Source organism: Haliotis rufescens, unplaced genomic scaffold (genome assembly GCF_023055435.1).
Source record: "Haliotis rufescens isolate VD_foot unplaced genomic scaffold, xgHalRufe1.0.p SCAF_1, whole genome shotgun sequence".
In the NCBI taxonomy this organism is placed as follows: Eukaryota; Metazoa; Mollusca; class Gastropoda; order Lepetellida; family Haliotidae; genus Haliotis; species Haliotis rufescens.
Window position 1 is genome coordinate 19,455,437 of NW_025963779.1, and position 14,819 is coordinate 19,470,255.

At 40.1% G+C, this 14,819-nt stretch overlaps 1 protein-coding gene across 1 annotated transcript in view; it reads right to left on the reverse strand.

Moving 5' to 3' along the window:
- Positions 1-4,662: 4,662 nt before the first annotated feature.
- Positions 4,663-14,819, reverse strand: part of LOC124113386 (RNA polymerase II elongation factor ELL-like) — a 35,681-nt gene continuing 25,524 nt past the window's right edge. The window contains exons 6-12 of the mRNA XM_046473691.2: positions 13,763-13,833; positions 11,734-11,893; positions 11,167-11,263; positions 10,406-10,607; positions 9,241-9,292; positions 8,312-8,483; positions 4,663-7,385 (exon numbers count right to left, since the gene is read on the reverse strand). Of these exons, the coding sequence (XP_046329647.1) occupies positions 7,227-7,385; positions 8,312-8,483; positions 9,241-9,292; positions 10,406-10,607; positions 11,167-11,263; positions 11,734-11,893; positions 13,763-13,833 (913 nt within the window). The 3' untranslated portion in view covers positions 4,663-7,226. The remainder of the gene's footprint in view (positions 7,386-8,311; positions 8,484-9,240; positions 9,293-10,405; positions 10,608-11,166; positions 11,264-11,733; positions 11,894-13,762; positions 13,834-14,819) is intronic.

Genomic DNA, 14,819 nt, shown 5'->3' on the forward strand with positions numbered 1-14,819 from the left:
GAAACCTGGAAGTGTACATACATGTTTAATGATAACTTCATCATATTCTCATGGGTCAAGTTAGGGCGGTCCACAACTAACACCAGGTGTCGAGACACACAGATCTTGTCAGGAGTAGTTTTCTGTATCGACACAGAAGCAAGTAACATAGGACACGTCTTTAAAGAGAAGGGGTAACCTGCAAAAACAATCTTTCCAAAGTCTGGACAGAACAATCACCTGTGTGCATGAAATTTATTACAAAACATGTCTTTCGGACAGAAATATTCAAAAGTGTCCTGTTGTACTGCACCCTATGGTACGTACCCCTGACAAAGTGTATCACTACAACCACCGTCTGAGGACAACCTTCCATACAGGGTCGTCACCATGAGTTGAAGCCAACTAGACCACAGCCTGTACTTACGGTTCATGTCGTACCACAGTATGGGCTAAACTAGTCTTCAGCTTAGTGTCAGTGTCCAACCCTACCTACCACTGCAGTTACTGATGGCGTACATACACCACCAAGCCTTCAGTCGTGTCCAGATCAAGATGCCCTTCCACAAGTGATCCCAGCACCAGCCACTCCTTGTTTTGATGCAGACGTTTAGTAATCTGAGTAAGTATAACCCTGGTTAGCACTATCATAGGCCCTATCTTTAACATGGGCATACGATCAGCATGTCCGTGTATGCACTGTAGTGTTTACTACACACAAAATGCCCAAACGTATCTGCCTCACCAGTTGTGAAAAATCATTTCCGCTTGGAAAATGTCAGTATATTAGTTCCATTTAAACTTAACAAGAACGCTTGTTATCGGTTTTGTTTTATTTCTGTGTGTCATATGCAAAGAAATGATGAATTTGTCTAAATCCAAGTAGTCATAAGTCCTGACTGGACCCCCGAATATGCTGCAGTTATCTCCCCTAGATGGCAGTGGGCATGCTGATGATGATGTGAATGTGAGCACTATCACACGTCCTAGCTTTGATGAGGGGCTACAATAATCTTGGCACTGGGATCCTGGGTTTGTGAAAACACACATCTGATTCCAGCTCATCAGGTTCCCCAAACTGGAGACATTAAAGCTTCAAATGGATGCTGATTGATTTCATGACATTTCATAAAGCAGTCAAATCTGTACAATGTCAAATACAATGGTGATAGCCATGCCATCTTTATGTACACAAACTGTACAAATACACTTTGAGAGTTGAAACACTCCCAAGAACCTCTCATGTTTCTTACACAGGGCAGACTGTGGTGGGTGGTCACTCTAGAAACATGTCGCCAAACGGATTAAACACTCTCATTACAGAATATAACATACTTCAACACAGGCAGTCATTATTTTTGGCCATTCTGATTTCCTTAAAATGATGTGAATTTTGAAGACACTAGACACAAAGCACACAATATGTAAAGCAAGATGTATGGCACAAGGCTTGGAGATTCCTGCTCTGCGTTATCCCAGCAAGCAAACAGCTGACACTGCAACTTCGCTACAAAGGCAGTACATGGAATGTGAGGCATGGAAAGAAGCATACTGCTCTTTGGAATTGTCATTTCCTAATGTCTCTGTACCCAATCTCATTTAAATCAGACCTTAAGTTCTCGCTCCCGCTGAACAAAGATCTGAGGACATGCCATTACGGGTCACGTCAGAACGACCTTTCGCAAACTTTGACCGACCACTGAAACGACTAACAAGAAGTCGACATCAGCCAATTAGAAAGCCGCTTTCTCGAGCTTTACTGCACTCGTTTCAACCTGGCGACTTCCATTTCAGACTATGCTTGAAAAATATGTTGACACAGTTCTCGATTAAAATTTTGAAAACTGGACAAACGAACATTGCAGAATGTCTAATATATGGTTGCGATTGTTTGGCAGTGCTTCCCACGTACTGTGCAACGCCTCCTCTGTTCTATTGTTTATCCCACGGAAGCGAGAGATAGACGATAATTTTGACCGAATCAGTCGAACAGGCCGTAACTGTCGTTCGGAATACCCCCAGTTAACGTTTTCGAGATTGCATGACTTGAAAACACATTCCGACTGTCACTTGATCTAGTAAGCTACGCTTTGATTGGTCGGATGAAAGGTCGTTCCGACGTGACCCGTAATGGGATGTCCTCAGATCATTGTTAAGCGATAGCAAGAACTAAGATCTGATTTTAGTGAGATTGCTCTGTACCCAAAACAACATCTGCAGGGAAAATAAAGTAACAAATAGTTGCATCAATTATTTCAGTTCTCAATTTGGCTGATAATGAAATATTATCACCTATAGATACTGCAGGAAACAGAAACAACACCTGTCACTTAACAATTAATATTTTTTACGAACTAAGTTGTTGGATAAATCCTGCTAATTAAGTAAACAAGAAACTGACTTCTACTGTTTAAGTTTAAAGGCCTTTAAAGAATTAAGAGAGGATATAGTTCACTACAAAGGGAGACTACTCTAAAATTGAATAAATAAGAACATCACACTTGTCATACAGGAAGTGCTTACAAAATAAATCTGAACAGGAGAAACTATCACTTAGTTTTGTATTGCACATTGATTCCCCAAATGTCATTACTCTAGGAACATCTTTAACACTCATTTTGATTCTATTCAGGAGAGCACGGAAGCCCAAAAGTGCAGATTAATTTCAACTTATAAATGATTATACTTACACGTTACTTGAAGCAAACAAACGAGTAAGGGATACACACGGTTTCAGGAGACAAAATGAATAATACTTTAGGGAAAGTAGCGAGACAACAGCTTCCAGTTACCATGGTTACAAAGCTTCACACACAATATATATCAATGAAGACTTAGTAGACTGGGTATTTTTGTAAATATTTGCCAATCTCATACAATGAAACAGCAACAGGGTATTAATAAGATCGATTTATCAAGTAAAATTCAAAACTGTCATTGGAGATTATTATTGCCCAGCTTCCATTATGGAAACACTTTCAGCCATTACTGTTTGGTTGTGTAGTACCTATCAACTGTTAGTCGAGTCATACTAGCAAAGTCAATATGTAGGTACATGTCATATCTGCTCTTCACTTCCAGACTTTCAGCCAGCTATCTACAGGTCCAGTGATCTTCAGATGGCGGAGACATTAGGGACACTATCTGTTCTCCAGTGTCAGCTAGCTAGCATTATGCAACATAACTACATCACAAACATCACATCTCGGAATAATGCTACCCAGAAAATATGGACCATTTCAGGCTTCGCAAAAGTATTCTGCCACCTACTGAGAGTGCCATGTCCACCCTCCCGCCCGCTACACAACAGAGAGGGTCAGTGTAATATCTCTCACATTTATACAGAAACATCAGTGACCAGAGAGGACTAGAGTATGTGGGAGATTGTACACAACTGTTAGAGGTCTGCGAAAACCAGTCAACAGTTGTCTCCCTTAATACATGATAAATCTGTTAACACATGGTACCAGCAGCCATAGCATGCCACTGGATGCCACAATCTTCCATGCTGACTTCAAGTTTCAAAGTTCAAGAAGGACATCATACATAAGTCATTTGAAGTGTTCAATTTCTGCATTTCACTGAAAAGATACTTGAAAGAGATTGATACAAAATTTAACGCAATGAAATAAATAAGAAAAAGAGTTGAAAGGTCAAACTAAACTATGCTCCGACCAATATTTTAAATATTCTATAAGCCAAAGGTCAGCATTTAGTAACTTATTTACATCATTTGAGGCTGCCAAACATGCTAAGGCTAATTCAGATTGAGATGAGATTGTGTTTCTATATAGAAATCTTCCGATTTGAAAATACTTATATCTGATTTATCAAAACATGGTATAACATACAACTTGTCATCTTTTCTATGGTTTCTATCGATGAAATGACAATAAAACCATAGCTAATGAGCTCATCCTGCAGACATCATACATCATTACCAAAGTCACATGTCAGCTTCACAGAGAGATGCGTAGCTTACCGTGCTTACAAAACACTTTCATCAAATACAGTTGAACATCCACGACATAGCCAACAATCACTGCTCAGGACCAACAACACTCCATCAAAGACCACTCATACCCTATCTCGCAGATGATTCTAAACACACATATTGCTAAATTAAAAACACAAACTTGGTGTTACTTCATTCTTAAGGTTTGGCTCAAGCTTCTTATGTCCTAAGGGTTAAGGTACCATCAGCTCTTGCAGCAATAGTTCACAGAATCATAGTCCAAAGTTTGGCGCTATCCCTAATGTTTCTTATTTCATGAAAAGACTCATTCAGTGAAAACACAGCACGTGGCACTAAACAAGTCTTTGCCTTGATCACATCCCAGGATACTTTGGTCATAGCTCATGGATATTTTTTCCTAAGGCCAGTGGAAGATATAAACATTGTTAAAGGAAACCAGAGCCTAGTTGAAAACTGGTCCATAAAACATTCACAATCAGACATGGCGAATGATGACGTGTCATTGTCTACTAAACGCCAGACATCATGAACTAGCTCAGGCCTTTTTTCTCAGTTGGTTTACAGATTTAAAATAAATTGGGGCAAAGTCATCTTGCTTCTGTGTTGCAAGATTCTTGAAACACTATTATATTCTAGTAAAAGGTTTTTGTGGCTGTCAGAGATAAAAGTATTTTTTTAAATGATTTTTTTTATAAAATTATTTTCCATTTTATCAGTGATTTGGTGTTAGAAGATCCTTAAACCAACTAAAATAGAGGCCCCATCCATCAAGACTGGGGTATGCCTGAAGTACATCATGTATGTTCCGACATGCTGATGACTGAACACTGAGGCTACTGGTCCATGATACAAATACCGGTATAATAAACTGTCCCTTCAACAAGTTGAGCAGATAAGTGTTTATGTTTGAAATTTGTGCACATTCTTTGCAAATATGAAGTAAAAAAGCAAAATGCAGCAACTGGCTTCAAGCAGCAGCCCATTTAACCCTTCTGCTAGCCACGAGCCAAAGGGCCAGCAGTCATGTTGACCTAACAAAACAATGCTGAAAGAACAGCTGGTTATACTACTGGGAAGGTTTGAGCATATACTTTCTGAATAAAAGCAACACTAAAGAAACTTGACTTTCAAAATGAACAGATTCATTGCCTATATTGTCCCATAGCTTTCAAACGTTCAACGAACATACAACTCGACATGCCCAGAGCATCTCCTTGGAGGTGGCCCTGACAACACTACAGAGAGTAGCCAGGTCAAAGCTTCATGTCAGCACACAATTTTTCAAGCTCATGGTAACAACATGTTTATGTGATATCTCTTCATCAAAAATATTCTCATATGCATATATCATGTATCTTTGACATCTCAAATTAACATAGCACATAAAATAGTTTCCTTACATTCTGAAAACAAAACAGACACTACTGATATATTTGTTCAACAGTACCAACGACAGGAGAACAACCGTCATCCAGTTCGTCAAGGCGTCACCTCTTTCAGGATTCATACACTGGCTTCAACATGTTTTTTCATTACATAACTATCTGCACCAAGGTGCACCACTGCTCAAATTACCGTTTTCACATAAACAACCTAATGTACAAGGGTCTACAAGTGCTCATTTAAATAATGGTGTATAAATACCAATAAATACTTTGTCTGGGGCATGTCATGTACAAGTTCAAGACAAGAAGATCCATTTTTGTTCTTTAAAAGAATTCTCTGCTTTTGATCAGTCATATACAACTCAAAAGATGTTTAGCAGCACCTGATTTTTTCATATGACTAGAATTAATCTGCCATGACAGGCAAGTACATTCATATGAAAATAATCAGATGTTCTTAAACCTCTTTTGAGCAGTATATTTTAATATCAAGCCATTTGACATGTTGTGATAACATTTAAACATATATACTACTCAAAATAAGTTAAGGACCACCCGATTCTTTCATCTTACCATAGTAACATGACAGCCTCTGACTGACTATGGTTTTACGCCGCTTTTAGCAATATCACAGCAGGGGACACCAGAAATGGGCTTCACATTTTGTACCCATGACTGTAATCGAACCCGGGTCTTCGGCGTGACGAGCGAACGCTTTAACCACTAGGCTACCCGACCGCCCTATAACATGACGGATCAACTCCAGTAATATGAAAGAATCGCGTGGTCCTTAACATCCTTTGATTAGTACAGTTTGAGAACTGGGTTCTTTGGAGTTCTACATTAGCTGAAGCTTCCTGAAGGAAGAATCTACAAACACATGGCACTCCTTTGTGAACTACATTCCTTTGATTCAGCGGTTCCAAATAAACACTGTATGCGACATGCTATGTCCCCAAGCTAGTCAATTCAAAAGATAAATATGTAAGAGATGCATTTGCTTTCTCAAAATAAAAGATGAGAATGCCAAACTGATAATAACTTAACACATGGTCATAAATAAACTAGTAACTCTTTGAAATTAAATTAAATAATTATTAAACAAAAGAGAAAATTTCACCAATACTGTGATATGGCCAATTTGTGAAGCCAGCAGCCTCAAGCACTTATCAGCAAAAGTACACTATTATGGCAAAGTAGACCTGTGCCATTATTGGAGCGAGAGGCTTGGCTTGTGTGACATCACTCTTTCAGTGACCTTCAGCTGGCCATGCACACGCATCAGCTCGGTCTGCACCTGCATTACATGCATGCGCGGGAGCATTACAAGGCACTGGATGGACGTACGGACAGACAGACACAAGAACATTTATACAGGGGGTGCTGTGTAGATAGGGAAGATTCACGCTTCATTAACAGGAGCATGTTGAACTGGGTGTGTAGAACAAACTGGCCAACAAAAAACAGGCCATTTTTATCGAAACAAAAAAGGCAGCAGACAGTTCATCAGCCAGGTAGGTGCTTGTCTGACAAACCTGCAAACATCCAAATTCACATTCCTTCAGAAACATAACCATGTCCACATATCCACCAGTGACTAGCGGGAAGAGCCACACCAGGGACTCTTGTTACACTCTTGCAACATTCAGTAGATCCAGAAACATCCTTCAACTTGGGAACAAGTCGGTATACTGGCCAGACAACAGACCATGCGTCCACATCCATCCAGCAGTCGGCGAGACTCATTACCCCGTGGAATACATCCTATTTACCCATGGTAAGATCCAAGCAATCTGTGTAGAATCCACAGGTGAGGTTCACTCTGTAACTCCAGTAGATCTCACAACCACAGCTTGTAAGTCTGTTCCGGGCCAGCCAGCCTGCTGCTATGAGCAGAGGGACAGGGAACACTGATCAAAATGCATTATCAACTTTTTGATATGTGCCAGTTTCTTGTGTAGGTAGTCATAGCGCTTTTTTTGTTCAATGAACTTCGGATCACTTTTCTGGGTCTGGTATTCCTCTAGTATCCTGTTCTTCAAAGTCTGGAAAGGATGAAAATAACAGATCAGCATCACCAAGTGTTAGCAATCAGATGGGATTTCAACTACTGTTTCCTAATTGGCTGATAATAGAGTGGAGGGGTTTGAGTTACATTATTGCGCTGACTGCTGTCACTCATTTCGTATTGTTTACATGTTTTTTATATCAAAAATTAAATACCCAGTCAATGAAGATATTATTGTTGACATACTTATTTATACAATGTTATAAGCATTGACTTCAATATTATTTGTGCATTTATGGAGATATAAACATAAAGACACAAAAACGCAAAAAATATTGATGTCAATTCTTAAGATTGTCAGTCTAGAGTATGTGTTCATTTGCCAAAAAAATTCAAAATAAGAGAAAGAGTTAATTTACAATTAAACTTTTCATTATGATTTTGAAAAGAAAGAGTTAGATAAGAAAACATGTCCATTTGAGGGACAGCTGTGTTAGTGCTCTTATGTGACCCGTGATGGGGTAGAATAGTCTTCAGCAACTCATGCTTGTCGTAAAAGGCGACTAACAGGATCGGGTGGTCAGGCTCGCTGACTTGGCTGATGCATGTCATAGTATCCCAATTGCGAAGATCAATGCTCATGTTTTCAATCACTGGATTGTCTGGTGGAGACTCGATTATTTACAGACCGCCGTCATATAGCTGGAATATTGCTGAGTGCGGCATTAAACAAACAACAAACGACAAACATGTTATCATGTACAGTGATGCAAGGACTTCATGATAGCATGAGGAACAAAACAAACACTGCACTGCAGTGATGTCAAACAATATTTGCTGACAAGTTGAAATCAATCAGTCAGGAGCCACATGGTAAACAATCATCAATCACAACCAGTCATGGGAACATCACTGACTATAGTCATCCTTCTAAGTATTATCAAGATCTATGCTAGGCCCTACCTCAAAGGCCTCCGATCCTTCCTTCGTCTTGCGAATCTTTATCTCTAATTCCCCAAACTTCTTGGCAATGGTATCCAGATGACCGAACAGCTTCCGGTACTCGTCATACTCGGAGTTGAAATCACCCTTATACTTCTGTCTCTGTTCCTGGTTCTTGATCATTGTGTAAGTCCTGTAATGTCGACATTGTATGTGTGAACCATGAGGAGCAATGGCAGTCAACTAGCTGTCAGTCAATCAGCTCTTCAAGTCTGTAGCCAGCACAAAAATATTAACACACCTCAGTAATTAAAATGGACTTCATTAAATTGGCATTATAAAACTTTTCTCAATATCCCCTATTTTCACACTTACTATGGCTATTTCTGGGGTGGGCCATATATATCTCAAGATACATTTTCAGCGGTCCTTCGCGGTTACCTGACAGGACCTTTTACCCAGAAATCTCTCTTTTTTTCAAAAGAAAATAAATATGCAAGCCTGAAGGTTTTTTTAAAATTCTTTCATTACTAACTATCAGTAGGTCTATAATGTCTTGACAAAGGAGATTCCTTGCATGTTTCAAAATATTCCTTAACAGTTATTTCAAAGTTTTGGTGTAATAAAACATAAATTAATGATTTAATAACATTGCAATTAAACATCTTCATTAGAAACAAAAGAATTCTTCTTAAAGCTTAATACTAACCATATTATTAATTAAACCAGTAACAGTCAGAACATAATTTCAAAAGTTATTTTCTCAATAACAATGCATTATAGTTATCCAAATTTTAACATTTGTGAAAGAAAAATCTCATGGAAAACAATTTACACGTCTTCTGAAATGTCCACAAGCCTAAATGCCTGTATCATGACTCTCTCCCGTCATCCCTCCCCCTCCCCATGTCAGCCCACCCCTACAGAATGCAAGGCACCCCCTCACTTACTTTAAGTAATCAGCACAGTTGCTGGAATTGGAGGACACTGTGTTTCCGTTATCTGAAGACAAGACGAGACACCATGAGCAGGGCAATGACAATAATTACACAATGTATTTGTCTCCAGGTCCCATCCAAAGACTGTGTCAACACTGTCTGCTAAATGTGCGCAGCTTGGCAAACAACAGAGAATGACAAAATCAAAGTCAATGACAGGGAAACAGCGCTCATCTGCCCTATCTAGGCACATCCTCCGTGTCAGCTTGACTTGTACAATACATTCACAGGCGACCCTGTGCCAAGAATCAGCTCCAGAGAAGGCCAATCAATCCTGTAGCAGGTCTTTCATGTCTTGAGAAATGTTTTTACCTTCTTACTTTTGTAGTCTCTTTTATCTGTGTAATCCAGGGATAATTGTTTGGATGCTTAAGATCAATTACGTCTTAGAAAGAGATAAACAAAGCCACCAGTAGTACCTATTTGCATTATGAACATGCCATTTGCATTATTCTTCAATCAAAGCAAAATGTGGAATGCGATTTTTAGCCGTTCAACAATACCTGTCTGGACAAAAGAAACACTTTTGATTGTTTTTTACACAGTCCACTTCATGTACAGTGTCAGAGGAAAATAAACATAGTGTATACCAAACATAAGACAAAACATAGGGAGACAATGACACATTTGTCCTCAAGCTGTGCATATTCCGAATTCAACATGTCATACTGCTGCTACCACGACTACAATTACCATAGTTACAGAACATTCTTCACATTCCCCAGAAGCAGTACATCTTAAATACAAACACTTACCTAATTGTTAATGTAGCACTTTCAGTGTAGTTGCAAATTAAACAAATCAGTTAAGAAATATATAAACAATCTGCAGTTAGTATGTTCTCCAGTCCTTTACTACAAATGACCATCTTGAAGCCCCATCATCTATGTGCTACTTGTTCTACAGCCCCCTACAATAGTTCACCCTGCTGAAGCCCTACCATCTATGTGCTACTTGTTCTACAGCCCCCTACAATAGTTCACCCTGCTGAAGCCCTACCATCTATGTGCTACTTGTTCTACAGCCCCCTACAACAGTTCACCCTGCTGAAGCCCTACCATCTATGTGCTACTTGTTCTACAGCCCCCTACAACAGTTCACCCTGCTGAAGGCCTACCATCTATGTGCTGCGCCTTGTTCTCTCTGTTCGCATCAGGGGACAGTGAGGAGGACTTGCGTTTGTCATGCGGTGCATGATGGTGACTGTTGCTGGACTTGAGACCGTTGACGGGAGAGGGTTCTTTCCTCTTCTCATGGTGGGATATTCTCTGCTTCTTGTTTGGCTGGGGGGCTTCAATCACATCCTCACTTGCACGTTTCTGAAATAATATACAAAGACGTCATTCTGCTGTTATTGAAAACAACTACATGCAAATCCATATCAGAATCACTGTGTTGCTACAAGTCCATATCAGAATCACTGTGTCACTACAAGTCCATATTAGAATCACTGTGTCGCTACAAGTCCATATTAGAATCAGTGTTGCAACAAGTCCATATCAGAATCACTGTGTTGCAACAAGTCCATATTAGAATCACTGTGTTGCAACAAGTCCATATCAGAATCACTGTGTTGCAACAAGTCCATATTTTCACAATTGAGTTTGGTTTTTTTGCTTCAGCACAAAAGCAGTAAATAAGAATCAACATTCAAACAGAATGATTTCACCATGGCAAGAAACAATTGAACAAACCTCAAAACATGATTCTGATTTTTTTCATTGATCGATATATTAGGGGTGCTTCACTTAATTTTCAGCTGATTTCACAACTTTTAATCTGCAACCTTGCATAATGGTGTTTGTCATCTAATTTTGAAATTCTGAGCATCTATGAGTCCTCTGAAAATGTAAGCTTCTCATCATCAGCAGCACCGACCTGAGAGTTGCTGGGGCTTTCAGGAGCCTGGTTGCTGGGGGACACTGCAGGGGACGTGGATGCACTTCGAGACTCGGCTTGCAGGTTCTGGAGATTTCTGAGGGAGAAAACCTTTGGTTGTAGGAGAAATCAGTCGATCAATATGACAATCCAATCTACTTAGTTATAATTAGAAATTCTGGGGTCATTAAACTAAACACTTTCATTTGCCCAATGAAGAGGGTATCACTTTACAGACCCAGCAGCATCTTCCTGAGGCAAGGGCGTTAACTGACTATAAAAGTCTCCACCCTTGCCGAACTAGGAATTTCCAGGCTCGTTACTCCAGCCAAAATGTAACTCCATAATTGCAGCCTAGTTTGGGCAAGGGTGAAAACTGGACTTTTATAGTCAGTTAACGCCCTTGCCTCAGGAAGATGACCCAGCAGCTGAGACTGTAGTCAAACAAATACACCACCTATACTTGTACTTAGAATTACCTGTTGGTGTGTCCTGACCAACAGAACCCTCATTCCATGACCAATAATGTCATATTCCTGGTCCTTGTGCACCCAACCCATAGCCTACCTTTTCACAAGTTGGCGGTCTGCCTCTGCGTAGAATGGCCAGTCTGTGCGCACGTCAATCCAGGCGTGGTTTGCAAGGGTGTAGCTATTGCTCTTGTTAAGTACTGCCACCTGCTGCAGGATGCTGCCTAGAGAGTTCTTGTCCTTTTCCCGGATACCATCTGACCGACACAAAAACACACACATTAGTCACACACAACATACAGCTCCAGAGATGACAGATGGAATTGGGGGGAGTATGAACAATAGCTGGTCTGAAACAGCCACACAAATCTGGTCCATGGACTACAAATAGCAAGCAAGCTCCGACGTTCATATATTTTGGCCCTCCCTCAACGAAGGTTCATACTCCAATGAACTCACACAATGTGAAAGTCAATTCTTAAATACATTCTACAAATATCCATACTTTGTAACAGCACCATGTCGAAACTACCAATCCTCATTACAGTACTACCACAACTATCATGAGGGTGAATTCCTCAATTTCAAGATTCATGACAACAATGACGTTCTCCTTCACAATGTTGAATACACTGACATGCCTCGCAGATTTTATTACCATATGCATCTAATTCTAAAACCAGCAATCCTACGGAGATGACTTACTCACTCCACTGCTGTTACTAGCACCTCAAGGCTGAAACCCTTTCTTCAAGGTCGATGCCACGTGAATGGCAGACAAGTAATTCCATGTCGATTTTTCTTGAACAATGCCTGGTGTTCTTAATAGTATTTTGAACACAAATAATTTACACAATCACATCAAAGCATGGACAATAGCTGGGCTTCATCAGTATTCTTTTCAAACACAGTATACAGACACCAAATACTATGGTCAGAGCATAAATACTATGGCAACGGTATAACACTATGATCAGAGCAAAAATACTATGATCAGGGTATATATTCTATGGCTAGGGACTAACGAGGTGACACCTTGCCGACCAGGCAGGGTAACAACAAGTACCATCTTATAATGTCTTTGTATTGAGCCATCAAACTTCCTCCTTCCAGGCCAATCGAGTAGAGATGGTCTATTTCCATTGCACAGATGGGACAATTAATGTAAACTACAAGCAGTTGTCCTATGATGTCTGCAAGGTAGCTGCATCACTACAGTGCAACCTGTTTTTCCTCAGAGACTCTTTCTAGCACTACAACAATGAACCAATGCCAATGAAGTGCCATCGTTCATCTATTATCTCTTGGTTTTCTTTATTGACGCACATGAAACAATTAGCTTTTTGTAATCTCTGCCGAATCTAACACATTCTACATAGCAATGATCAATACAAACAGCAGTAACGCTCTAACACAAACTGGAAACTGATTTGTTCTCTGTCCAAACAGACCATGCCATCAGTCAGCCAACGTGAAACTCACACATCAGTCCTCAACACACCCAGGAGGAAGTCTGTCTCAGGGTCTGACACACAACATCAGAGACTTGGGGAACAGCATGGCCGACATGCTCTTCCATGTATCATGAATTAACTTGAGCAGGATGAATATGGTTATCTGAGCGCGACAACATAAAGTTGTCTCCAGCAAAATCTTATAAAGGATTAGAGGCCAGGTGAGATGAAATGGGGTTTAATGTCACATCCAAAACCATTGCACTTATGCAGCAATGTGCATGCATGTGTGTATGTGTGTGTAGCTGCTGATTTTATAGTCCTTGTCCACTGAGAATCCATGTCATAGTTTAACATGAATACCCCACTCAGACACAGTATATTGACTCTGAGCTGACCAGTCCTTGTTTAAGCCCCTTAATGCCGAGCGCCAGACAGGGTAACAACAAGTACCATCTTTTAACGACTTAAGGTATGACGCGGCCGGGGACCGAACCCCGGGCCTTCCGCTCTCCGGACGGATGCTCTACCTTTAGACCATTGAGGCAGGCTATAAAGGAGAAGAATGAAGAGGATTATCTTTACAGTGGAGAGAGGGTGTGAGTGATTGTGGTCGGGTGTCATTACAAAGGCTAGTAGAGATTCTTCCCCAGCAGGATATTCAATACACACCCTTCTTTAGTCTCAGTAACATCTCGGGCTTCTTGAAAGGCCGCACCGCTAACAAATGAATGATTCTTTCTCTGAAACACAACATGACAGAATATAAGGAGTCTATTAAACATGGATCAAAAATAACATGTAAAGTGGTAATTGTCCATAAACATTTTGTTCCATTAATCACATAAGCACACATTCACATTGTCCATAAACACAAACAGTTTTTGAATGGAAAAACTACTCCTTGTGCAATATATCATTCACCTGCTTAAAAGCTAGTGTTCTGCATTTGACATCATTTGTGTTTCCTGCACATTTTAAGAATTAATTATAGCCATTAACACAAACATCAACTGCATAGGTAGACACCATTAGTCACATCCATGTAGTCCACAGCTCACGTCAGACCATAGGTCATGCAAAATAACTAGATTTGGGGATAAAATAACTAGTCCTCCAGATTGTTACTGTGAACGGACGAGGGGTCATGTCTGTCCATGAACAGGGTCTCAGACAGTAACTGTTGTTGCAGGATTTTACAAATTCAGATCCGGTTGAGAAGAAAAGGTGCTTTCGTTAAGGATGTCTGCAATCATTGCCTTATGATCACTGCTCATATTGAACTGTTGAGTGCTGGGGTGGTTTAGCAACACATTTTCGGTCAATCTATCACCTCTATGAAGCTGTACAACTGAGAATCACAGACAAAGTCCATTCATCAAAGATGCAGTGTTACGTAGAAAACTAAAGTGAATTCATTCCTATTATATGACAGGTCGCACATTCAGAGAAAAACCTATAAGCTTCAAGAATTACGGATTAGCTGTCCCGAGTGAATTAAATGTGTAAGTCCTGGTCTTGGCTGAGAGTCAGCAGTCAATCTATTGTTGGAATGATCACATAAAACCAACTGTGATGTCATAAACAATGGAAGGGCTGCATCACAAACACAGGAAACAATAGCATGAAGTGGCCATCAGCATGAAGCAAAACTTTCAAAGCTCAGTGAGAATTACTGAAAACAACTGCACCAACATCCATGCCCTATGGGTAATATTATGCATTGCAT